Source organism: Anguilla rostrata, chromosome 7 (genome assembly GCF_018555375.3).
Source record: "Anguilla rostrata isolate EN2019 chromosome 7, ASM1855537v3, whole genome shotgun sequence".
Taxonomy (NCBI): Eukaryota; Metazoa; Chordata; class Actinopteri; order Anguilliformes; family Anguillidae; genus Anguilla; species Anguilla rostrata.
Genome location: NC_057939.1, coordinates 45,265,189 through 45,292,884, shown reverse-complemented (window position 1 = coordinate 45,292,884; position 27,696 = coordinate 45,265,189). Strand labels below are relative to the sequence as shown.

General features: G+C 44.2%; 1 protein-coding gene and 1 long non-coding RNA gene across 51 annotated transcripts in view; both read right to left on the bottom strand.

Moving 5' to 3' along the window:
• Positions 1-25,909, bottom strand: part of LOC135259824 (lipopolysaccharide-responsive and beige-like anchor protein) — a 207,272-nt gene extending 181,363 nt beyond the window's left edge. For all 50 annotated transcript variants that reach the window (XR_010331386.1, XM_064344595.1, XM_064344597.1 and 47 more), the window contains exons 1-2: positions 24,809-25,909; positions 1,492-1,723 (exon numbers count right to left, since the gene is read on the bottom strand). Coding sequence is in view for 49 of the 50 variants with exons in the window: in XM_064344595.1 (XP_064200665.1) it covers positions 1,492-1,723; positions 24,809-25,003 (427 nt within the window). In the remaining variant the exon portion in view is untranslated. The remainder of the gene's footprint in view (positions 1-1,491; positions 1,724-24,808) is intronic.
• Positions 19,218-24,802, bottom strand: LOC135259829 (uncharacterized). The gene is made up of 2 exons (XR_010331389.1): positions 23,838-24,802; positions 19,218-23,720 (listed from the first exon to the last, which is right to left on the bottom strand). It is a non-coding gene; the product is annotated as an uncharacterized LOC135259829 (long non-coding RNA).
• Positions 25,910-27,696: the final 1,787 nt, after the last annotated feature.

Below are 27,696 nucleotides of genomic sequence, written 5' to 3'. Positions count from 1 at the left end.
TCCAGCGGAGGTGGAGAGGACGTGCGGCCCCGGCACTTGGGGGGCCATGGCGACAGCGGGTTCTCTCCAATCAGATGCCAAGCGGGGGGGGGGGGGGGAAGTGGGTGACAACGCAGACGTGTGTCTCCAGGAACAGGCCCTTATCGCTCCCTTCTCCTAATGGCCTTCAGCCCAATCCCTCCCAAGGCCGCCTTTCCTCGCGTTCATCCAGCGAAACGCAGTCACATTCGCTTTTCAGGTAGCCAGATCAGCGTTTCCCTACCTTTTTCCTTCCGCGGCTCACTTTCCAAATTTACAGAATCTCATGGCACACCGCTCTCGAAAGCATGAAAAATAAACACCCTGCAGCCCCCCTCCACGCGACGTACTGACGTCGATGCGACGTGCCAACAGTAGGCCTAAGTGTTCTTTTGGGGTTTTAATTAAGCGATATGCGATATTTTAATGACATTGATTTTGGCTTTTGTGAATGGGATTTGTTCATTTAAGCTTTTTTAAAAAAATTTGTTGGAACATTAAAATTTTTTTAAAGGATTTCTCACACGGCACACCTGACCTCGCCTGACGGCTCACCGGCTGGGAAACGCTGAGCTAGATGACTGATAGGGTACTCGGGGCGAGTGGGTGACGATGAAGATGGAGGAGGCGACTTCTTTGATTGTGAACACAGGCTTAAAAAATCCTGCGCTGTAAAAAATGCTGTAACTATGTCAGTACAGAGCATGCCCAGAAAAGCATCAGCCATCTTTTTTTAACCTCCAGAGGGCATCGGGGCCAGATGGATTATACGGCAGGACAGAAATGCTCACGCAGGCACTTCGAATACAAAGGGCATCGAGGGCAAAATGCAGGGCGCCACGGCAATGGTCGTATCGTATCCATGGTAATGCTCATATGGTATCCACGGTAATGATCATGCCGTATCCACGGCAATGGTTATACAGTATCCACGGCAATTAGAGCTCTGTTGCAAATGAGTCCTTCAAAAAGGTTACTTTAAACAAAAAAAAAAAGATTGCATTTTAGTCTGATTGCTGTGTGTGGACCTTCAGTTCCTGAAACGAAACCATCCTCGGAAAAAGAAGAGCTCAAAGAGTAAAGCAAACAGCCACGAGGCACGCCCATATTGTGTTTCACAAGCTGAAGGAGAACACTGAAAGAACCGGAGCGGGTGATTGGTCTGACATTAACAGATCAGGATGTAAACTAGCTTATGCAGTTTGTGCACCTCCCTCCTTTGTCTTTCGGGGCACCAGTCACCCTTGGGTTAGTCTGTGGCCCTCAAGATGGAGGGAACCTGCCATCTCTCAGCCTTTAACCATGTGGGTCACTGATGATGAGCTGCTGCCCTGTTTTACAGCCAAATGTTTAGCGTCTGTTAGAACAAAGTGGCAGGTAAGACAGGGCAGATGTTATATTGTTGCCAACAGTATGATACCTTGAGTGAACCTTCAAACTACATTTCCCATGGACGCGCGGGCTGTAACGTACCGGCGATCATGCAGTCGGTCCTGTCGATGCGGGTCAGGACCTGCTCGATCAGGCCGGTCTCGGTGCAGGCCTGCAGGTTGCGGATGCTCTTCTTCAGGATGGCACTGAAGATGCTCCACACCTCGGCCTGGCAGGTGGGCTCGCACCGGTCTAGCAGCTCCACCATGCAGTCCACGCTCTCCACCTCCTGGATGATGAAGTTCATCTCCAGGTCGAACTGGCCGCCCACCAGCTGGGGAAAGAGACGGCCAGGAGGGGTTACAAAGGCAGGTCAAAGAGGTAACCCCTTAGCACAGGGGGTCCCCACCCCTGGTCTACAAGATCCACGGGGCTTGGTGGTTTCTGTTTTCACCTTAAAACCAGCAATGAATTCAGATCGAAGAATCCATCACCTATAACATTATACAATACTGAACTTTACTTAATTCTATACAAGCAAAAACAATGGTCTTTTTGTGAATTAATTTAAAGTTAAACCACTGAAATTTCCTCATTTAAAAAATCTTGAAAGGTTGATCAAAGCTGAAGTGCGTGTTAGGTCTGTTATGGTAACCAGCTGAAGCAAAAAAAAAACACAGTTCCAGATTTTTCCGGAACTTCACTGTTTTCTTCATTAAAAGTCCCTCACAGAGGCCATGTTCCCTTCCAAAATGAAATGAAAGATATGAACCCAGTCATCTCCTGTTGGCCTTGATCTGTCGTAAACAATACCCTCCATCGTGTCATCCTTGCCATAAGCTTTTGTTCACAACAAGGGAATGACTAACACAATATTATTTAGCCCAGAGTCCAGGGCAACCTCACACAACCAGAAAGCTGAAAATTTAATTACATTATCTCCAAAAATGACTTCTTAGTAACTGAATTTGTCATAGGGCATTCATTTTTCAGACACTCTCATGCGGAGAAATTTCAAAAGCCAAGACCTTAGGCGTGTACAACAGGATTACAAGAGCAGGAGTAACTATGGAAGAATAAGAACAGACTCAGAGCCACTACCAGCCAAAGAAGTGTTGGAATGATCAGACATACTGAAAAACAAATTCCAGTCAGTTAGGCCACTATCCTGTTAAACCAACAAGTGTTAAACCAACTCTTATTGCATCTTCTCTCATTCCATGAGCGTAACTAATAACTAGCATTACTAGCTGAGGTTGGTTTCATACCTCATACATTACAGTATTTGGGGCTGGAGGTCAGGGGGTGCATGGGGCTGAGGTTTTGCGATGTGGTGTCAGGCCCCATGCAGTAATATGCACACAAATGCACAAATTTAACAATGTTCCTTTTTCCCTTCCACACGTGCTGCTGCCTGGCTTGGATAAATCATTTCGGAAAAGGCCGCCTGTGCAAAAGGATAAAAAATCTTATAACGTACGAATAACGCCGTTTGCGGCGCAGAGTAAATCACGGCGCCCATAAACGTCTCCGGGGTTTGTCGCTATTTAATAGCTTTATGGACCCGGTCGAACTGATCCCGACCTAAAAGCAATAATGATAACGACGGGGAAACGACGGAGGTGGCACGATCAATTTAGCTAAAACGACGAGGAGGCGGCCGTCGAGAGAATGATAGCGACCTTTTGTCATCGGACAGACGGCGAAAACGATTTGATCGGGTGCTTCGGGGGGGGGGGGGGTGGGGGAGATAAATCCCTCCCCGTTTGACAGCCGACTGTCACATTAAAATGAGGGAGGGGAGCGTTAGCCTCCGCGCGCCGAGCTAGCGGGGAGAGATAACGGCAATAACCGCGGCTCCCCCGCCCCCTAATGTAGGAGCGGCTTCGCCGTGGCGACCCCCCAGCCCCGCCCCCAGCCCCTGCCCCAGACAGTGGGGCACAGATTATCACTCAGAGCTCTTCCTCAGGTCTCCCCTCACAGATTTAAGTTCCTTTAAGATCTATCTGGCGGTGGCACAGGGGAGGGACGTCGGCGATAAAACTCACTAGAAACGATGCGCCAGGGCGAGGAGGCACCTCAGACGAACCGCCAAAGTGGCGCCGCCCTCGACGGCGTCTCCCCGTTGTCCCCCCACCACCCCCGCCCCCGGTTGATCTCGGACCCGTTAGATTTCACCCATCGAGGGGTCCGATAATCACCCCCCCCCGGCAAATGAGGTGCGGCGCTCGCATTTGCATCTGCGGCGGGCCACGGCGGAGGTGGCGGGGTGATTGATGGCGGCGGCGGCGGCGTCCCGGAGTCTGAAAATTTGTCTCGGACAGGACGCCCCAAAGTCACCTCAGGGTCACACCGCAGTTTTCGCACGTATCGGTCAAACAAGGCAGCGCCCCTCATCCATTACTGCAAGTAGATAATGAAGGCCATAATCGCTTTTATTTTTACATGAATATAATTTTTTTATTCTTAACGCATGTGTTTTATATTAGCTATAATTGCACTCTTAAATGAAACTGTGGTGACAAATTTAATGGGATTCAAACCGGAAACAGGAAGGATAATGACAGTGACACCGATTTTTTTTAGAGGCGAGACTGAGCGAAAGTCCATAAACATCCATTTTCCTCCATCTTGGGTCATTAGCCACTTGGAAGGAAGTACTCTGCCACTTCGTGCTGTCATAGTCAACAAGACAAAGCCGTACTTGAGTCAATCGATGAGTAAAACAGTAACATGCATAACACCAAGCGGCCCTTACCACTGACACCTTTAAATACAGGCTGAGCACTAGCACTACACACGCTTAATTACACAGCCGATCCGTCACTTGCAATCATTTGGTGCTTTTTAATCTTGATAAAGCATAACTGACATCAAACTTCCCAGCACATATTCAGATTAGCGATAAGATGGGGCATAATTGGAATTAAAAGCAAGTATTTAGCCTAATGAGCTGCATATTAAAAAACTGATCGGAACTGCACTAAATGAGCTGGACACGATGAAAGCTGTGGTCTTGCAAAGGGCAAGTAGTTGCATTAGTTCATCCAAATGCAAAATTAAAGGGGGGGAAAAAAAAATAACTTTGAGCCAAATGTAAGTTGCCACGATAAATTTTGCCGCAGTGATCTTCTGCAGGAGAACCGTATTCCCCTTACAGCGGGTCGACCACCAAGTGAGAGTCGGGTCGGCTAATCTGATTCAGCAGCGGCAGAACAGACAGACACCCCACCGTGAGGCAGCTTGGCCTCACTGCTGAACACGTGAACACGCATGAAGCATTTTTTGGCTGGACCGCAACAGCGGGGGCCAGCCCTATAAACGCAAATGTCTGTGACTGAGTGACTGAGTGAGTGATGAAGTTTCACCATCGCTGGGCCGAGTTATGAAGTCACACCATTGGTCGGCCGGTCCAGCCATATGCTAGGTTTTGACCTGGTTTTGTTTCTACCAAAAAGGGTCTTGCGTTCTCAGTTAAAAAACATACTGTAGTCTATCGGGCCAAAAGAAAACAACTTACAGTATATGAAGTCCTTTCCTTTCTGAAGTGCTGTACTATTGCTCTTGTGCGCTCCAGAAAATGAAAAATATCAAAAGCTGGAGCATGACTAACCTTAAATTGGCAAAATATGGCCAGTCGTCTTAGTCGACGGCATCCGTGCATTGATCAAGCACCGCCACCCGCAATGTGTGGCCGTCTGGTGACAAATTCACAATATAAACACAGCAGAGACGCTGAGGAAATTAAACCTTTGAGCCGTGCCGTCCAAAATTGCTTTTTTTTTTTTTTTTTAAAGAACATCTGTACCCCTGAGAAGAGAGGCTTTCCTTTCACTCAGGAAGAAATACCGTGTAGAATTAACACATGCCATTTGACATCTCGAACAATCAGTCACAGCACAGATAGCAATCTTAATTACGCAACTTTACAAATGGCTTACTCAAATGTGTCACTATACGTACCCACTAATACCGCAGTGGTTTTGAGTATGACCTGTACAAAACCAGAAGTAAAAAATTAGCTCCTATAACCAAAGTTGTGCTACATTGTTGTTTGTAAGCATCTCTCAGTAGGAAACCGCTGAGATTTTTAAACAGATCTTTGCACACCACCAATACTGAAATACCCAACAATGTGACAAAGCCAGGCCAGAACCTGGCCCCACAGATCCATGGGAAATGTAGTTTGAAGGTTCACTCAAGGTATCATATTGTTGACAGCAATATAAAATCTACCCTGTCTCACCTGCCTTTGTTCTAACAGACACTAAACATTTGGCTGCAAAACAGGCCTGCAGCCCATCATCAGTGACCCACGTGGTTAAAGGCTGAGCTGCCACAGAACAGGCCAGATATGCCAGGTTCCTGCTGCAGTCTAACCACAGGCTAACGACAAAGGAGGGAGGCGCACACACTGCAAGTGGCATCGACTCTGCGCTACAAGCCTAGCACAACTAAAAAAAACAAAACAAAATCAGGACCCATTAGGTGAATATCGAGAACCTTTACATGGGTCAAAATGTTAAGATCCTACATAAAAAACCATATTCAGTTTACTAGCATGATAAATAGTGACAGCAAAGTAACATAGCCGGTAGCATTAAGAGTAGCCTTACCTACTTTACATACTTTGATTTTAGAAAATGTCACTTAAAACAGAGCTTTAAAACAACCAGTTCCATGGATTTACAGGCAAAAACTCTTTAAATAAATTAAAGGAAAGTGTGGACAGACTTAATAGCATTTCATTGTATCATTTTATGACAGGTGGAGAGATATTTTGACAGATCATTTTTGTTTTGCAGTAGTAAACAAAAATAAAAAAACAAATATAAATAAATAATTAAAATACATAAATGTTGAAAGAAACGCACTTATGAATTCATTAATATAAAGTTATTTATTTTTACATGTATTATTTAATATGCATTTTACCAATCATATATTTATGTATTCTTTCCTATTTTTGTTTATTTTGTTCATTTGGCCGGTCTCCAACACTGAACCAAATTCCATATTCAGTGTGCAATGAGTAAAGCTGGAAATGTAGGCGAATATTCCAGCACTCGCTGTCCACACATGGCCAACCCTAACCACCAATCACTGAGGCCTATTTCCGCACAGCCTCAATTCCTCATGTTTGGTTGAGACGGCCCTTAACGACCCACACACCTGTGCTTAAGTCCACCCAGCCAGACGTGTGCGCCGCACCCCCCCCCCCCCCCCGTCTTGCCCTCTAACTGGAGATGTAAGAGTCCTTAAAAGTTAAGTGTTTAAAAATTTAAGAGTTATTAAAGTTACTGCTATGTTCGTTCCTCCCAAAAGTGTGCCAGGCTCTCCTCCCATAAGTGGTAGCTTTGCTCTGCGATACGGTCTGGGCTACAGGAAGTGGAGAAATCTCTGGATTGTGGGTGAAGCTCAGAAGGAATGCAGCACTTCAGAACAGTGCAAGGGCAGTGGGCTCAAACAGTGACTGGATTGTAGAAAAAAATTTCATCAAAACAAACCTGTGCCAAAACGAATGCCATTCCTTTAATAGCTGTGCACATACTATCAAATTACAAGTGACATCATATCAATTTGATCCACCTCTTAGGTAGAATCATGGTTCACTGAGACTATATCACTATATCTAACCGTTGAATAAGCAATGTGCTCATTCCAGATACAGTATATATGTGAAAGGTCAGGACTTCGCCTTCTAGACTCTAATAATGCGCCTGAATGTTGCTTTTGGTACGTAGAGAGCTTGTACATGTCAAACTTGTTACTTTTCCTAGCAATACATTCCCTACAAAAGATTGGTTTCCCTCCGGCTAATACAACATAGCTTCAGCACAGCCTTGAAATTTCAGTTTGCTAGACAGCTTTGTTCGGTTATGTAGTTTGAACTTCATATCAAGAGCCAGATCACTGGAACTAAGGGAGTTCACTGTACAGCTTAACAGATCAAAGGGTAGACTAAGTATCTTCAAGAAGGTCATTACAGAACCTATTAGCCTGGTTCATTAGCATGTACTTTATATACAGCCACATTTGTAGAAGAACATAGCGCCTTAAAGACCACAAAGTTAAATGTCATAAATTATTTCAGAAATGGAATTTAAAAAAGAGCAATAATTCCACGCTTTAATGAGCGAGATGACTGCTGCGCTCTACGTTTCGGATTCGCTCCCGTTCGCGAGCGGCGCTGGAGGTAAAGAAACCAATTAGCGCGCGCTCCAGGTCAAACGGGCCCGTGGGAAGCCGAGTCGGCTTCGCTCGGTTCAGTCAATCGCTCTAATTTCATCAGATTAACGAGGGATTGCCCGCCGCACTAATGAAGCAGACCACGGCCGCAGAGTGAAACAGGCTAATTCAGAAAGCTCCGGACGACGGGCGGTTAAAGGCCCCGCTTTGAAAAGAACACGTCTGCTCCTCAGTCGGCTCAGATAAACGTGCCATACACCATCTAGCTGTCTGTGGACGGATGCCCATTTTTTATTCATTTATTATTATTAGAGGGCTTCCATCACATGACCATTCTTGAATGAGTGATGCCATATAATGCTGTACGTAGGTGGTACTCCCACACTGCTGCAGTTCTCAGCTCTACATTGGTGATTTGGATATGAATAGTCCTCCAGAGGCAAACCTTTCATTTTCCACACTGGATAACAGAAAAATTAGGTCAATTGATAACCAGGCACAGATTCACTTAGGATGGACTGTAACCAGCATGCATCGTCTTTGAATCGAATGATTGCTCAATTCACGACCCGTTCGTGAACATACTTATGCCAAGTGGGTGATTATGCAACCGATACAAATGAATGGCAGCTGACTGAAACAGCAAAGAGATAAGGCAAATTCTTACCACAGCAGACATGGCAAATTCAATTGGAACACAGCACAAAAGGGAAAACTTTACAGGATGTATAACTGTACGAGTGTCAAAAGGACATAGATCTTCTGTAAAAAGAAATCTTGCGGACATTGTGCAACTTAAAAGATGGCCAAGGAATGATCCCAAGAGGCACATTAAAAAAAATGTCCAATTCCACTATCAAAGGCAAACATGACAAACAGGAAGTGGGTGAGCTGAAAAGTGGCCTCTGTCCGAGCAGCAAGGGCATTCATTGGTCACTGCAGGCAGGGCAGGGAAATGGAGCAGACAGAACAGAAATGGCTGAGCCTGTAATGCTTAATAATTAATAATTAGCTTTTTAGTCGGCTAGAAAAGCAGAACTCTCATGCAAAATATCTTCCCGCAGCCGGATGTGTTGATAATGTCTGTCTTGCCATCATGACAGCTATGACAGTCAATGTCACACCTCTATACCGCATCGGTTTCACTGTAGGCAATCGAATTTGAAAGATTTTGGGAGTGCTTATTTTATTTGCTGGTTAACTCATTTACAATTGATAAGATTTGTGGAGCCCAGAAATCCAGATGTGTACGGAAAATAACATAGAAATGTGGAAAAGGCCTGTCATGCCCCTATAAGCAGAGTGGATGTTGATCATGTCTCTGACACATCCAAAGTACTTTGTGAATTCCAGGTTTTTGTTTTTTTTGGGGGGGGGGTTTTATGCACATATTGTGGTTGCAAAGGAAACTCAATTTTTAATCCTTGAGTGAATCTGCTCCTGACAGAGCCACAAGAGACAAACATCAATAAACACGCCACGTTTGTGGGGCAGCACAGCCCGGTTGTTAAGGATCTGACAACTGAGCATGTGACCAGAAAGTTTAAAGGTCAAATTTCTGCTCAGTAACTGTAATTGGTGCCTTGCACAGGCGCCCAACCTCAATTAGTCCCATGATAACCAGTATTATAGCATAGATAAGCAGTAGTATAACAGGCAGCACAGTCGGTACCTTATAGTCGCGCTAGAATGGTTGCATGCCAATTACCCTTTTCCTTGCCCCCCCTCCCCCCCATCTCCCAAGCCAGTCACTCTTAAAGCAGAAATCTGGGTTCAATTATGAGCACAACATCTGCATTCTCACTGTGCATTAGAGCAGTAAATACGAACGCATCCATGAAAACAATAAAATAAATTCGCATCCCAGTAATATACGTCTTATGTTGACACTTGTGCTGATAGTGGAGTTGTATTTAATGCTAGCTGACATTTTCGCACTTAGAAATGTCAGCGTAAATATTTATTATCCTGCTGTTCCTGAAAGAATCTGCCTTGGGTTTAATATTTATGATGAGCTGGATTCTCCGGGCCCTCGGTTAATTGTATTCTCGTCGTCTTTTCGAATTTCCCATGAAGTTTTGTGAAGTTGACCGCGGTCACACTCAATCAACTTCACTGCTGTATGTTTCAGCAACGCATTTCATTAGCTTGGGCGTGTGCGTTTGTGAGTTTGTGCGTTCGTGCGTGTGCGCATGCACGCGTGCTTGTTGACATCACGAAATAGCCGGCACAGGCAGTAGAAACAGAGCTTCTTACGGTCTTCTAAATACAACACGATGGACTTGACTTTCATAACTGTGAAATGGCATGCAAAAGTGAACAGAGTGGATCCAAAAGCAGGGATATAAATAACACTTCTAATACAAAGCAGTTCGAGCCATTTGAGCACCTGCAAACACCAGCATGCTTCTTACAAAACCTGGAAGAGCACACACCGTTGGATGTGGGGCGGTATTTACCACCAGGGTGTGAAATTAACACCAGCCAAACGCTGGCAAATTTTATCTGTGGCTGGTAACTTTGGCAGGCAACTGCCCGTCACTTGGAGGTCCAGTTCTATTGTAAATACCTAGCTGTCTGTGCATTATTAGCTTTGCGAAACACTGGCACGTCAGACTCCGGCTTGGCTTGGCCACGGGGTGTCAGGAGCCAGGTGCACAACGTTTTGGATCCGGGAACCAAGTATTCTGAACAGGTGACAGTGGAAGACTGAATGATCGTGAATGGGTATTAATTCAGTGAACTATCATTTGTGCAGCACCGAGCCCTGCAGATAAATTTAGAGTAGGGGCTGCATGAATTACCTCATCGAGGGACTGGATCAAGAGCCAGGCGTAATTACCAAAATAAGCAAATTAGTGACGGTGGGGTGAGAATGAGGCGCAACAGGACGCCGTGTTAACAGCAGGTTTGCTTTTGTCTACACGGGGGAAAACACAGAAGGAAACCTTTAAGATTTACAACTTTTAAATCTCTACGACTGTACAACTATTATTACAACTAGTGTTGCTGATATGACTTCATACACACGTATTGAAGGATAATTACATTGGGCAGCGGGAGACCAGTACAAAGGCTGTGTAATTTCGCTTAATTCCTTCTTAAATAAAGCGATAGACATGCTATCATAATTATCAAAGCGGCCTTAGCTAAACATCCACACCGCTCGATGTATTAAAACATAATCAAATCACGGCTCTCCTGCCAACCATTTAAAGGGGGGGTCACATTACAGGGACCATTTAAAGAATGGGAACAGCATATCGCAATTACTCCTCACTGGTGTTAAAATTTTTATTTATTTTTTTTAAACATTTACTGTAAATAAAAATTAAAAAAAGAAACATTTTGTGTTCCTCGCTCTATTCAAAGTAAGAGCACAGCCTTTCCCCTCATGAGATGAAATGGACACATACAGCACTTACAGGAAGAAATACTGTATAATGCAAGAGCTCTCCATTAACACAACGAAGCACGCAACAAACATTTTATTGGCCTCATTAAGGCGATTCATTTCTGCATCTGGGATCATTAGAATACGTCCTCCTACACTTCCGACCGCTCTCCTCCGACGCTACGCTGAGGCACATTAATAATTTCTTATCGAGTGCCTCGTATTAATGAGACTGCTAAGATCAAACGTGACTCGGATAAGATATGGGAAAACACAGGCCCGGCAGAAGCCTGGATGTTGCCGTATGTAGATTTATTTTCATGGCACGTGGACGGAGATAGACGCAGCGCTCTGTTCACTGAAGCGTTGCAACTGCTCCCTTTACCAAAAAAAAACTGTTTCATTTAAGAAACTGGAACTTTGTTTTTGAAACGATATACCCTTTTGACCTTCTGTTTGGCCAATGCAAATCTGCACTTGCTCATGCCGTGTCCCACAATGCACCGCTTCCCTCAAACGATTTCTGAGAGATCGATACCCCCCCCCCCCCACGCCATTCGTGCCGATTTGCCGTTCGCCGTGTTAAATGTTTTCCACTTAACCCTCCACCCCAGATCTATAAAATGTAAAAGCACGGCCTCCCCAGGAGAGCTGCCTCTGATACCGCATGCTCTCGTTTGCATGTTAGCGCGCGCAGTTAGCCCGTGCGTCCGCATACAGGGGTTTACGACCAGGCAGATTTTTCAAGCCAGCGGTCCGCGGCACCAGGACCGTGGGCTTCAGCGACAAAATCTCAGGAAGTCGCCACAGTTCAACAGGTCCCTTCGGAGGGGGAAGGGCAGGGGGGGGGGGACAGACAGGAAACGGCAGGGGGCCTCATTAGAGGGACACGCATGAAATCATCTTGACTCCGAGGGCCGGTCTCGCTCGGCTTCTCGAGAAAACCCAAACCCTTCCCCGAAGTCGGCCTAAGACAATTGTACTCCCTTTGCTATTCGGCTAAACGCAAAAAAAATCTTCCGACCTGAGGTCGCAATAAACCAAAATAAGAAGCAGAGATATTTTAAGAGGCATTTAAGAACACAAACAAACAAAAAAACATGGGTCAATTTTCAGAGACATTAAAGGTCGCAAGCACCACAGAGAACAGTGAAGGACTACATCAACAGAGAGATCACCTTTCTTTCCTTCTGTTTATGCAAAGCTTGCTTACTAAAGGTGGACCATCACCAGCTGTTCTTTTGTCACACTCCCTTAAGCCCTGGTACACCTTAAAAGGTTAAATGTCTGATGAACAAACATCGCTGTTGGGGTAAAAAAAAGGAGGTTATGTGGTTAGCCAGCATGTAGCAGCGAGGCAGATTAGCGTATGTGCTGTGGGAGTCACGGCTCCTAATTAAACAGACTGCCCGAGAGAGCAAAGCTCTGGTTACGTCACTGCCTGGAAAACAACGGCAGCCATTTCGCAGCTCGATCTGACCGCAGCGCTAACCTGTGACCTCAGAGCGTCGCTCAGACTCCAGGTTCAGCAAAAGCGCTCTTTCTTATCCGCATCTCATCAGTGTGTTACGCGCGAAAACCACAGCAGTGTCTGTCACATAAGCCGCCCGGGCACAGGCTACGACTTACGTTTGGCAAATGAAAAAAAAAATGACAGCCATAATCCAGAAACAGAAAGAAATCAGCACTAAGAGACAAAGGCAACACAATTCCTCAAGAAAGACATAATGATACTGATTAGTTGAGGGGAGCACTAAACTGTTGTTGAACTGAACAATCAGTGTTCAATCCAAGGTCTTTCTTGAAGAATCATTGTGGTTCCTTAAAGGCAGTTCTTGAAGAAAGACATTTAATTGAATACTGATTGACTGATATCAATCCTCATGGAAGGCATGAGACACAAACATTTTTTTTGTTGTGGTTGTGTTCTTTCAATTTTGCTGTACAGCCTATGCTATTTACACGAAAAGACAACCTGCCGTGTTTACACAATACAATTTTGAGACAATCTGAACTCTGGTCACAGTGCAATTAAGACAGAAAACAGCCACTGGAGATCCTGGGGACTCCAAGACCTGCTAACGAGGCTCACGGCATTACCATTAGCGGTAGCTGAAATGCCAGCAGTCTGCCAGGAAAGTGGGCCAGAGTTAGAGCAATGATAGAAATCCAAGGCTTCTGCCAAACCACTACAGCAAATCCACGCTGCTACTGATACATTACCTAAAACCGATTCAAAATTCTGGACTAGCAAAAGAAATCTAGTCCGTATAACATAAGGGCACTTGCACTGTAGCAGGCTGACATCCACTCAGGGAAGTAGCCTACTATACGTACACAATGCAAGTTCTTGTTTTAGAACGTCAGACCAAAATTTGTAATTTTCCATCAGGCATCAGAATCCGGAGCTCAGAAGACCCAATGTTAAACCTGAGTGGTCTCATGATCAAAGAAAAAGTGCAAATGCTAACATTTCCCTGATTTCCACTACAATGGGGAAATGAGCATAGGGTCTGAAAAACCTTCTGAATGCAGCACGTCGGGTCGAAGGCAGCAGCCTTCGGAAATGAGGTTTCCAAACAAAAACAAAGCCCATTGTGAATGGGGCACGTCTCCCAGAGCTGTCCTTTTGTTCCCCGGTTCCTGTGATTGAGTGCGAGGCGTTTTTAATGTTCTCAGCTGTAGCTTCCATCACCACTACTCCCCTCCCCCCCTCTCCCCCCTCCACGACCCCCTCCCTTTTAACAGCTTTTTATCTCTTCCCATATTCAGACTACTTGAGTAACCAGAGAGGATAGGTACTGTAGGGACAGGGCCCTGGCATCCAGCTCTGTGCCCCGCCCACCGCTGACTGATTGACATGGAGACGGCCGCAGCGGCTCCTCCGCAGCTGAATAGCAGACAGCTGGGCTCTCTACAGGAGCTCAGCGCTCTTGTGTTTTAACAATCTAATCACAGGAATTTCACATCCCCCATCCAGCAAGTTGTCATTCGCTGCCAGCAATCCTGCAAGCACTTCTCATATACTATGCTTAAAAACATACTCGCAACTTAATATTTCAGCAATTTTATTCTTATTCCGGGTGTCCTCGTCAGATAAATGAAATTGAGGTAGAAATCCAAAGATCAAAAGCAGACTATGAATACGAGGAGTGAGATTAACGACTTGCCAAACACCAGGTTGACAGGTCTGCTGCCTCCCTGGCGTTACATTGGCTCACGCCAGACCCAGCGGAGCACACAGGCCTCCACTGCAGCTTGCTGATCTGACGAAGCAAAAGGAAGAGCAGCCAGAGGAGGAAATGTGCTTGGCCCAAGCCGACGCTGCCCGCTGCTGCTTCTGAACCTTGTCGGAGTCGCAGCGGACCGCGGCGCAGACTCGAACGCCGCGTGGCACAGACTCGAGTTCGCCCACGAGAGCTTCGCATCAGGAGCGGACGGAAGCCTCCGCCGCCGTCTGTGAAGGACCGCCTCTGGAAATGTAGGGCATCCTATTTAAACGCGCGTCTGGCGAATTCGCCGTTCACTACCCCGACGGAAGTACACCTGCTAGGGAAGGCTCCGGCAGTCAAGACAGATGGAGACGGCAGAAATAGCAGGAGACCAGGAAAACGGGTCACTGGAAAAGCACACCACTCCAGCATCATCGCTTCTGAATACGCCGCTCCTGCACAGAGTGATTAAGCACCCTGCTCATATCAAATGGAACCGCACGCACAACCCACACACAGTCCTCAATACACACACATAAAGGCCAGGATAAATTGCGATATATGATTCAATGGAAGAGAAACATTTTTGGCTGAAATAAATTAGCGTGGTAAATATAACTGCGCTGAATATGTTTCACAAAAAACGTGCTTCTTTAGAAAGCGCAATGATGGAATCGATTCACATCCAGCAGTCAGTGTTTTGTACCCGCTTTTCCGATTCTGACGAGATGGAGAAAGCAATTCCACGTGAGGTACATACAGTTCTCAGGAGAGTCTTTGTACTGTTCCTCCCGCTAAAATTATTTTTTCCTCCTTCAAATTTCTTCCTTCCCACATGCACAAAGCTTTCCTGCATTAAATATACAAATGTCCTTCGAGATACGGTTTAGTCCAGGGAATTCTTCCTCCCTTAATGGTTTCCCTGCGGAATTTGATGCATGCTTTGTTGTGTCCTTGTCATGCCAAAATACTTTTTCTTTTTTTGACAAAAGAAGATTGGTAATTTAGAGACTAGGCTTTTAGCCAAAAATGCACTCAATCCTCCCATTGATTTGGACCAGGGCACAAGGACCTCAAGATGTAAGTTCAGCCCAAACCAAAACAGACCCCTCCTCCATGCTTCACGGTGATTTTTCCCTTCTCAACACAAGCTCCCATATCTCCACACCAAACACAGCGCTGATGAACGTGTCCGCTAACGCTCAAATTGTGTTTCATCTAACCACAGGGCGCGTCTCCAAGGGTCATTAAAAAGCAGTCTGACCAGTCAGTGCCGCTGGTTTTAATTCAGTGGCTTCTGAAGAGCCCACTTACTGGCAACTCTGACACAAACAACACATTCAATCTGGCAGTATTGAAAGCGAATTTCTGAGACACTGCACCCCTCCCCTTCCCCAACAATATCTGAGAATTCCTTTATGTCATTGTGGACCTCGGGTCAGGGCACTGACAAGGTGGCAGATACTCAAGGTCTGAAGTTCTTCACAAGGGATGCTGAAGTGGAAATGAGCATGTTCTGGGGGAAAGTGGCATGTGTGTCTTTCAGTTAAAACAACTAACAGATGTCAGAGAACCGTCGCCTGAGATGTTCAGACAGCACTTTGACTAACCTTTGCAATGGTAGCAGGATGAGGCCATGCTGAGGGTCAAGCACAGTAAGGAACTTAACCTTTATTGCCTCAGTTCATGCTCAGTGTAATAAAGGCATGATGTTTCAGATTTTAGCAAACAACAAGGGCTTCTGCTTAGCAAATAACATAGATTGAATGTAGGTGCCAGTATGGAACAGTTTACTTTAATGCATGACCTACTTTTACCCACAACGGTAATTTTAAGCAAGTTTATAACTTTACAGCTTTTAAGTTCCAGACAGTCATTTTTACAGGCTACAGGAACTTAATACAGAACTACATTAACTAGATTTTATTTAGCAATAACTGCAAGGTGCGAAGAAATATGGAAAAAATTGTCATTTGTAAATCTGCTTCTCATTGCTGCATTGTTTTTTAATAAACACATTTTTAATAGATACTAAAAATAATTGTACATTTCGTCCTGCATTTTTCATACAAAAATTGATTTTGCACAAAAATATTGCAGGCCTGAAAGCAGTCCGATATCCCACAGACAAATAAATGAATGTTAAAAAATATCAATAAAAGCCAATTTACTAGCAGGTGTGATAATCTTAGCTCATTCCCACGTCATACAAACTCTTTGCCACTTTGTATGATGCAGTAAATTGATTGATAGGCGGACAGCTGTCCTTAAGTCTATAATTTAAAGGAGTATCTCTTCTTCTTCTGAAAGGGTACCATTTTTTATAGACAAAGTGTGAAGGAACTACTGCGCGTGGAAAATCCCTTGTGGTTTGATGTCTACAGAAGAAACATCTATAGCAGTGGCACTGATCACATCCTGCATGATGTGATTCATCTCTGCCATTTCAAACGTGGCATTTCAGTCTGGAGCCAACTATTACATGAAACCCAGACACCAGCGGGTTGACATTTCAGGTGACAGTTTCAATTAGAAAAAATCAGCAAAAGCAAGCTGAAGTATCATTGACGGTTCGACATTCTGTTCTCGTTTCGCCCCCGCGCCTCCTGACCCCGCGTCCGCTGGAGAGCGACGACCCGCTCGGACACTGCCAAACCGGCCCGCTCTCCTCTGACGGGCCTAGCCTACGAGGCGTCGGCTCGCCTCCGCGTGCCACACTCAGAATTCAGAGCCGCGGAACGGGGCTGCAGCGCGCCGCGTGGCTAACGCGGAAGGGTGAGACGCGAGGCTGCATGCTAATGCACGCGTTTAGCGCCCTTTCTTGCTTTTAATTCAGGCTTCTGCTAATGCTGCGTATGCCCGTGCGGACATTTCCTCATCTAAAATTTCTGACTCCTGCAATACATTAGGACGCATTTTCATTACAAAGAAACAGAATTTGAATTACATAGGCCTATTCAAGGATACACAGCCTATGTAAGTTGCCCTTCATATTCCAGGCCAGTCCAATATACGGTAACACATAAGGACCTTAATTTATGCGGCTTCTTTAACTGGCTTTCACACAAACCTTCTTTCTACATTACTTTAATGAAGCTGCCCTCGCCACATAACCCAACAGCACATGATTCTGGTATTCTGGTAACAGCAGAAAAAAACAAAAACACCACCACGCTCATATGTCTGGAGAACATAGCTGTCACATGGTCACACGGACAGGGCCCGAGCCAATTGCAGGCGCCACGGCCGAGAACGACTTCGCGGCGGAGCTCTGAGCGTCGCCCGGTCTCCAGAGGGAGGCTCTGGGTGGAGCGCGATCCCACCGATGCACATTGTTAGCTCTGCAGAAGTCAGCAGAACCCGAGCGCGAGGGCGCGCAATTACTCCTCCAGCGAACGGGCGGCGGGGACGTCGAATTCATTAAACGAAGCCGAAGCGAGCGGAAGTTAAAAGAAACGGTCCCGCCGAATCGTTCTTCGGCGGCACAAATTGGTCCCCCGTGAGGCAGGCTTTATGGGGGATTTAATGCAAGGCTCACTGAGAGAGCCCTTTTTACTTCACAGGGAAATCTTCCCGCTCTCCTGACATTAACAATATTTAAATGCGATGAGAAAGGACACTTCTGTTCATTGTTCAGCGTGTATACTGTATCATTTAAATGAGTTACAGTTAATATATGCAGAATAATGAACAGAAGCTGCATTGTTTGCTTTGGTGTGTTTTTAAACAGCAAAGCCTGAACCAATATGGACTGTCTAATTCTCTTCATAATGCCAGCACGAATTCTAAAGCGCATCTAAAAGCACTGCTCCGAAGGCAGGTGGACTTCAGACAGCGGCGAATAATTTTCAAGCGAATCGGGTCTCTGACTTCCAGACTCCTTCGCAAGTCGAGTCGATTTGTTTCGAGAGACCCCCCCCCCCCCCCCCCCCCCCCCCCGGGTGCCCAAAACCTCTTCAGCCCAGAAGCACTTAAAAACCCCTCCATCACTTCGCCTTTCATCGGGGTTACGTTCACTGTGCAACTGGTAAAGATAATGATGGAGTGTTAACGGTCAAAAGCCTCTGAGAACGCCGGCCTACTTTTCCCCCCCTCCTCGGTCCTTGGCTGCGATCCGCGACGCCTCCCGTTCTGTAGCCACGCCACAGCTAAAGTGAAGAGCAGCCGCGAACGTGAACCTCGACCCGCGCTCGACCGGATTGTGGGCGCGCGGCGCTCTTGAAAATCGCCGCTCTGGCGAAGGACACTCGGCCCTCCGGTGCTGGACACATGTCCGTCAGCAGCACGGCTCTGCGAGGGTATTATCTGATCTGACGCTAGCTAAATAAAGCTTCGGCATAAAAGCTAAGCAGAAAACAGACACCACGGTGTCTGGATTTATCCTTCATCAAAAGACATTGAACGTGAAGGCCTATAACGGAAATATAGGCGATTGGTGCAAAAATACATCTGCAGAATCCTATAAGCCACTTTATCATCAAATGCTAATGTTGGTCCGTGCGTAGGACGAGGCAGTGCAAATATAAGAAAACAGAGTGTCGCTTTGACATCAGAACTATAAATCCTCAAAGGGGAGGGCGTCCATGATGAATCGAGCCCGTTTTTCAAATGATCGATGTTTCCTTGACGGCTGAGTGCTTTTATTTGTGCTACCAACCTTCCATTAGGGAAACACTGGCAATGTGAAAGATAACTAGAGTGTTGTGAGGTTACGCACTCAAACCGACCTCGCGGTAAGGCTCAAACTCTGGCGGCTCTCCGTCCTTGCATTTCTGTTCCCGATTCGGTTTTGCTGAAGGTGGTTTGTTTTCCATCTCATGACAGGCTACAGTGAGTACATAGCATGTCTGTGCTCCGGGCATTCTGTAAAAGACAAGGCCTTTCTTGTTTTCTCCTCGCCCTGAAAGATAAGACATTCCTGCCTCTCGTTTCACACAGATTCTAACTTTGTTCCAGCACTGCATCAACAGTACACAGCCCAAGTCTGATGACTGCTATACCAACATATTCATAAACGACTTGGACAGAACTCATCTCTTTTCAGACAATTTATTTATATATGTGAATTGAAATGTTATAGTATCTCGTTTCCTTTGTTTTCCCAACAACAGATCTACTGCCAAACACATTGCTGGGTAGCAGAGATGTTTCCTTCTCTAAAGATACACCAAGCTAAACGTTTACTCTCATTCTGGTGTGTTTTCAAGAAAGCAAATGACTTATTTTTACCCCACAGAACGCACAAACAAAAGATGCATTGGCACAAAGCCATGTGAGGTGTTTGTTTATGCGTGGACTTACAACAGCTAACGTAAATAGTGGTGGTGACAATGTAAACACAAAGGACTGCATTCTGGGGTAAAACCGGAGCAAAGCCTTTCCAGCTAACACAAAACGTTCTCACAATGTTATAACATTGATTAAACATTTTGGCAACATTATGAGAACATTTTGTGTCAGCCGGGAATTCCAGCAGCCTAACTTAATGTCACGCTGCTTCCAGGCCAGAAGCCTTGTCTGTGACAGTTAAGACCCATAACAACCAAGATTTTCACACAGTGTGTCCGAACAAAAATGCATCAAGTGACGTTGTGGCAGGTCAATGATGGTAGCCCCTGTTGTCCAAAAATCACCAAGTGAGAGAAAACAAACCATGTTTTGAAATCACAGCCAGATGGTAAACACAGGAGAACAAAACAGAAGTCAAGTTTCACAAAAAGGGAAAAAAAAATCAATTAATTGGACCAGCCCCATTACATAAAATAATGTTTTAAAAATGCAAGCTTTGTATATATAATATATGAAAATATATATGGTTTTTGTTTCACGAGCAGGCTATGCTCATAGCTAGCTAGGAAATCACTTGGGTTGTTTTGTAAACTAATGATTCGCAAACAATTTTTTTTCATATGCGCAACTATCTCTTTTACATATAATCAGTTGCTTAATTGCTTTCTCAGTCTCACAAAACACCAAATCAATTGCTTTTAATCAAACATGAATGGTGGTCTGTATTAAGGGTTCAAATTAAGAGAAACATTTTACAGAAGCCCCTTTATTTGTATTTGTCAGTTAGAGCAAACAACAGTCCTTCTGTAACAGAAAACTCACAGCACAAGTTGTATAATACAGATTGGTATTCAATTAACCACTCAATCAGGCCAAATCAATGAAGAACTCCGCTGCAATGACAATTAGCATAAATGGTGCGCCCCCAGCACCAGTCTGAAAAAAACTGATCCAGACTTTTGTGGCGTTAGTTCACTGTTTTCTGCAAAGCAGGAAGACGCAGCACAAAAATAAACGCCCTTTGTTGACATTTTAACAAGATGCAGTCACTGGAGGAACATGCATGTAACTAGCTGACTAAAAATAGCATACTTTTTTTCCAAGTACCCTTGAGCTAATCATGTACATTTAGGCTAGTTTGCCTATTGTTGTCACATAACAGACCATAAGCCAACCACAAACAAACTGCTTTATAAACACTGGTATAATCATGTATACAAATCTTCCTTTGAAGGGCTCTATAATTGTAGTTTCACATTATGTTTATTTTTGGGTTGTACGGCAGATAGATAGTATCCTTTCCAAATATTAAATAGGTACAACAGATGAGAAACAATGGCTTCCCTGTTAGTTTAGTAGTGAGATAAACATGCCAATAAACTGAACTTATAATTAAGCTGATCGCCAAACCGTCGTTTTGGATGTTAGCGATATCTCAATTTAGGCCGAACCTCCCACTCCTTCTGTCATGTCATTAGCCGACTCTTTTCGAATTCATTTCGGCAACAAATTTAGAAGGGCCAGATGGAACGTAGCCAGAAGCATTAATCTATAATCTTGCACTACAATCTACCATCAGTCACATCTGACTCGCTGACCTGCAGACAGCCGTATCACAGAACCCACTTACTGGCCACCGGTGTCTCTGCTGGTTAAATATTTGCTTTACAGAGATGAACAGAGAAAAATGAAAAGATAATTAAAGACTGGCACTAAGTCAACAGAGCAAAATGGTGACGTCTCTATTTATTAAAGAAAGATGGCACTGAAAGGAGTAACGAAGGACAGAAGAAAAAAACCTTTCCACAGAATATGGAGAGACTGTACAAATGCCCACTAGCTCATTAAATAAGTAACAGGCTCCAGGTACCACTGAACTCATACTAATGTGTAAACCTTAATTACAGCTGAAGTGGGTGAAGCAGGTCAGCAGACTGCTGACCCTCGAGCTGTGTGTGTGGGGGGGGGGGGGGCGTGTGGGTGGGTGTGCAGGCGGGTGGGGGGGTCCAGTCCGGAGTCGTCCGTGTGGGGGTTTGACTCCGGGGGCGGGTGGCCGGGGGGTCAACTCCGGAGTCAGGCGGGCAGGGGTTCGACACCGAAGTCGCTCGGGCGTGGGTTCACCCCACCATGGTGCCTGCTGAGTGGTCACCCCTTCTCTATCCGTTACCCTCTCTGTATTCGCCCGGTCTGAATAAAGCGAAACTTACCAAGGGCCTGTCCACTCTCCATCAAAAACTTTGAAAAGGGCTTCATTACAAATTAACTGTGAACAATACTTGTAAGCAAACAAAGTGGTGTCATAATAATAATAAATTGTTTATTCATGTTTTTTTTCTTCTTTCTTATCAACTGTGTACCAGACCAGACCAATTATTTGATCTACAAATTACATTCAAGTAGAAATTCACAATCTGAAATAGGTTTCCTGAAACATTTAAAAAGAAACAAATGTAAGGTAATGCTGCAAATGGAGAGGAGGATATCCACTTTGAAGGAAGAAGCAGAATGAATCGATGACACACCGGTCACATTTTAGATTATAGTGCTCTCTGTTTCAGAAATTAAAGAGCAGTTTTATGGCAGGCAGGTATGGCATAAGGGCACTAAAATAAATGGGCTACATAATGCTGTCAAACATAAGGTTTAATTGCTGCTTAACGCCACAAAGGTACAGAATTCAGAATCCACCTGAAAAGGACATGGGGGTCGAATTACATACACCTGTCCTTCTCTGTTACCAGGGTGAAAGACTGGATTCAGATTAAAATATTCATGAGCCTGCAAGGGATAAATTGGCAACACATGAAATTGCTTCTTTAACTGCCTATGCAAATATTACAGAGCACAAAGAGGAATTATTTAACACCTTCCTCACCAAAAATATAAAAGCCATGTGTCAACTCAACTTGTATCCACTCAGATATTTGATTTGTTCAATATCCCAGAATGAGAAATGAGAGAATGTGAAGCTCCACATTCTCAGCTAAACTAATGTCAGAATATAGAAACATGAAAGAGCTAGGAAGATGCCAACCACCTGCTTTGACATTTACCTTTTCTTGGTGGAAGAATACAAGTGGAATTTAACCGCAAACTCCAGCGTTTCCAGTATGCCTAACAACTGAAGCCTGAGAGCCATCTAAACCAACAGATTACCGAGAGGAAGCTAACAAGACATGGGGTTGCGCGCTTAATAAGCACCAGAATGAATGGGGACAGGCAGCGACCATCCATAAGGGGAGGGGGGGGTTGAAGATGCTAATTTGGCCATCGCGTCTGCGGCCAAAACGGCATGATGCGACCGCAGGGGAACAAATCGCAGGGCGCAGGCACGCGCCCAGTTCGGAGCTCCATCCCCGCTCTGTCCCCATGCCTGCACATCACATCAAACTTCCCCCTCTGCAGATGAGGCTCGTTCTTCTGAGGCACTCAGCAGAAGAACATTATTTTGGCTTTGACCAATCACCACGAATGCCAGCCATCCATCAAGCGACTGCAAATTAGCCACTCCTGGAGAGGAGCCGCACACCCACGGCTATGATAAATCACTGCAATGTGCCGCACGAAGGGAGGGCATCCATAAAGAGCGCGAAACGCTAAACGCCGTCACTGAACCTTTTTAAATGAACTTAACTTCTTTGCAGACATGAGAAATGGCTTTAGATACATCATGACAATATCGTATATATCCACTAATTTATTTTCTTACAATCACTTCTCTTAACTTCAAATACAAGTCAGAGCAATGCAATTACAATGTGTACATCCTACACTACTTAATAAAAAAAAAAAGAAGTGAACGGTCAGAAGCTACTGAGTAGCATAAACAATTCATTCATTCATTATGGTTTTGCAAACATTTTGCAACGCAGTGACCAAACAGGGGGCTACCGCGCAACATTACAGAGAAATTACATGCGCTGCGCAGACTAAAGCCGGCCTGTGTCGCTGTGTAATGTTATTTGCGGCTACGGTAGCAGCAGAAAGGCATCATCTTCCAATCCCGGAGCGCAGGAAGGTTGGCTGCGGCCACCTGGGATGCCTCCCCTCTGTCACTGAGGGCCATTGTGTGGCAGCAGTGACGCAGCAGATTGCGCTGCTATCTATATTCTGTGCCCTCTCCCGTACCGCGAGGTGTAGTTTCACTTCCTCCTTCGCTTCATTCATTCGGAGAGACAGTCCGAAATCCCCCCACTCCTGACCTCCAAAATAAGGGCTGCTCTTCAACGACCACGGGGAAATGAAACCTGACACAAGAATCGCCTTTATTGTATGACTGAAAGAAGCCCCCATCCTCCTATAAAAATGTGAAACTTGGAGACTGCTGGCAAACTTTTTATTTATTTATTTCAAAAACAAGATACCTGTACTGAAGAAAACCTTTCCACACATTCAGGAGTACTGTAACATGTATGCCTCGCCTCCCTTAACCTGAACAGTGAAATAAAACAGCTTTAATTTCAACCTGATTTGTTGCTATAGTCCCGGACGAATTAATCCAAGGCAGACTCTTCATTCCCTGGGTACATGACAAATCAACGTTTATTGCTACTACAGCAGAGTGATTACTAAGCCCTGGATCTTTTTATACCACAACAGGTGTCTCCACCAGAGTAGTATTCGACATTTTCCTTTTCTGGTTTTCTCTGAATATTTCACATTCTCTCACCCGTGAAGCACAGTTCTTTGTTTAACGTCTTAGGGACAGCGTCAGAAAATAGAACATGCACGCTGCAGCCGTAGTTTTCAAGGAGCAGATATTTGTGGCAACTGAAAGGACATTATCGACCAAATGAAATATTCCTTCATCGAACGCCTTTAATGCATGAGTACTTATGCACCGAATAAGCGTAAAAACGATTAAGTACTCTGCAAAATATTTATGCATTCATTTTCTTCAGATAACCGATTTCCTCATTAAGTACAATCAGAATCCTTCTGACGTTAAGTCATCAAGATAATTTCTAATACTGTGAAAATGATCAGTGTTAAAATATATTTAGCGCTAACTAAATTGTGTAGGTAGCTAACTAGGTTAGATGGCTGCTAACGTTAGCTTTCTGTTCTTGGAAACTGAATGTCATTGACCAGCTGCTGAATGAGAAATGCACTGAGGCTGCAGCTAACGTTAACACTTATACAAAGGCTAACGTTATACAGCAATGAAATCACAATCCTATAATATACTCGTCGTTTAGCACGGACAAATGTATTTTGTGAGCTTTATTGTTTTCGCGCTTTAAACTTTTTTGTTCATTCAAATGTACTGGCTGGTTGACAATGCAACCTTGAAAGTAATGTCTATTTAAAGTAGCAATGAAGTTAATCTTCTTACCAGATTGAACACCGTCTCCACAATATCTCTGTTGGAAACTTCTCCAACTTCCACCAGACCACCAAGCACGGCAAATTTCATCCGAATACCCCGAATAGGAATTCCAGGATTCAAGGGCAACGCCGCAGTTCCGTCCTCTTTCTCTACCCCATCACCTGCCGCTGGTCCAAGAGCCGGTACCTCCTCGCTGGCCATTTCAAACCGAAAAGACGAGGTGGCGTCCACACCTGTAAGGCACTTGTGAAACAGGCTAGGACGTGGATCCGAAGAGTTGACGGAAAATAACGATCCCCGCCTGTATTTTATTCTCCAATTGATAAATGCACAAGATATGTTTTCCTGTCAATCCAAAAAAGTAAAGTAGATATTCTTGACCCTTCTCTTCTTGTTAGTAGACTAGCTACTGTAATTCCACCATGATGGCAGTAGTACAGTAGCTAGACTCTCACTTTCCAGTCTCCAAAACGCCAACATGAGAGTTAGCCAAACAGCTAGCTAACTAGCTAGCTACTATTCGGTCTTCTCAGTCCAAGCCCTGCGTTAAATGTGCACCTCCTACTATGAAACTTGAAGTTGAAAGATAAAAATCTTAGTTGGCTAGCTAGTTATTCCAAGGCAGCTTGCAAGCCAGTTGTGCAAAATATAGCAAAACCGAGCCAACAATCTTACACCTGATAAGGATAAAGTCTTTTCTTGCCCCTTGATAAAAATGAGACACACAACTGCGACTTTTCCTTTTTTTGAATATCAGCTACTCTCGTAGCAGCGCCACTAGCTTCCTGGTGTAACAGCTAGCTAGCTAGAGAGCTAGCTTGCTGTGATCTGACAGGTAAAATGAGCGTACAGTCTATATCCATCCAGCGTATCTAGCTCGCTAGCTAGCTAGGTGGGAAAGTCCAAAACAAGGACAGCCCGAAACAAAAGTCCGATTGCACCTAAGCAGTGCTTGCCAGACAACGAGTGGTGGCTCAAAGTTGTCTATGCGCCACTTCACCAATTTAAATTTCTGTTTAAAAGCACACTCGGCGTCACCTCTTCCTATTCACATCCTGCTTTTGCTAGTCTCCGCCATGACAGTGTTATCCCTTGAGCAAGTAGAGCATGCGCAGTGAGGATAGAATACTCCGAAACGGTAGACAGGTGTGCCCAAGGTAAAGTCACTGACCTCGTTCATGGCTCGTCCAATGAAGCTAGTGAAGAAATAATAATCCCGAAACCCATAGTCATTCAAAAATATCAGAATGTTCCTCTCATTTTTAAAAATATTATTATTCACGATTCATCGTCCGGCTTCTATTGTGCACGGAGTACGCCTTATGCAAAAGTTATTTAAACAACCAGATGACGTGCTTTTTACATGGTTGTTCTGTTCAAAACAACACAAGCAGTATCTCTTAATGTCCCATTTTATTTCTGTAAACAAAAATACTTGTTTTATTGAACATACCACCTCTAAAGAGTGAGCTAAACCTGGATACATCTATTCATATATAAGTTTTATTGTTACAGTCAGCAAACTTTTGTACATCAAGAAATACATCATTTTGACTTTCTATAAAGATGCATAATTTAAGTTTATTTTTTATCTACACTTGTCCCATATTTTACATGTCTTTATTATCCACTTCTGGTATTTTCCAATCCCAAGCCTCGATACAGTAAATACATTGTTAAATATTCAAAATATAATAGACACACATATGTAACTGATCTGTAGTTCAGATTCAACAGAGCATAACTGTTAATTAGGGCAGTGAAATCTTTTTTTTTTTTAACTATTTTTTTATAAACTGATATACAGCATGGTTTGCTACTGTACTTTAAACAACTGAAGAAGGAATGACTGTGGCTGATTTTGATATGGCTCTCGGTGCTGTCTAAGCCACAGCTTGTGCTGTAACAGAGGTCTCATTGGAAACTGATGTCAAGACAACCAACTTCACTGGATATACAGTTATACAGCACCGGGATTCACCATGGAATCAATGACCTAGAATTAGATTCTTATTTATTTATCACCACTGCAATAAAAGCTTGAAAGAAAGCAGGACAAAGAAAAATTTAACGTTGAACCTTAAACATATGGAGCTGAGTGTGGATCCAAGTGAGCCATAGTGTGTAAATAATAAATAAATGAGCCACACTATTGCCTTCTCAGTCCACAATACTTACAGGCTAATTTGTGGTAGTGGAATTAAACAGGGTAATAGGAAATTATATCCTATAGCTATAATAAGTTCTGGTAATTCACTGATGTTTAGCCAGATATGTTCCAAAATATGTGATGTTATGACATTTATGTTATGCTAATTAAACATTTCTCTGTATGCAATTTCTCTAAAGCAGCATTGCTTTGTGTATGCATGAACTGAATGAAAGAATATCATGTAAATGAGACCAATATTCCAATTCTTATAGTAAAATATTTCTTTGGTAAAATTAATAACCGCCAACTCAGAAAGTGGAGACTGATAAATCTTTTAATAATCAATTAAAGGAAAAAATATGCAAGTATAATGTTACCCAGCATGCATTATGAGACTCCAAAGGGACCTGCATATGACTTAGGTTCCATTGCATAACAGTGGGATGAGGACATATCTGGTGTCTTCTGCATACAAATTGGCCAACATTTCACAGGCAAGGTGAGGAAAGGATAATAAATGCAAAAACAGACCAATGTGTTGTGATGAAGAAGACAGGACTTCATCAGTTGGTGAAAGATATATCAAACAATGGAAAGTGAATGCCTACAAGAAGCCAATGTTTTAATTTCAGACTGCAATCTTGTTCACTGGGGATATTAGTAGACTGGTCCTCGTGAGGATATTGCTGCCTACATACACTTTACTGCCTTGAACTGGGCTAATTTAACCTACTTGGATGGT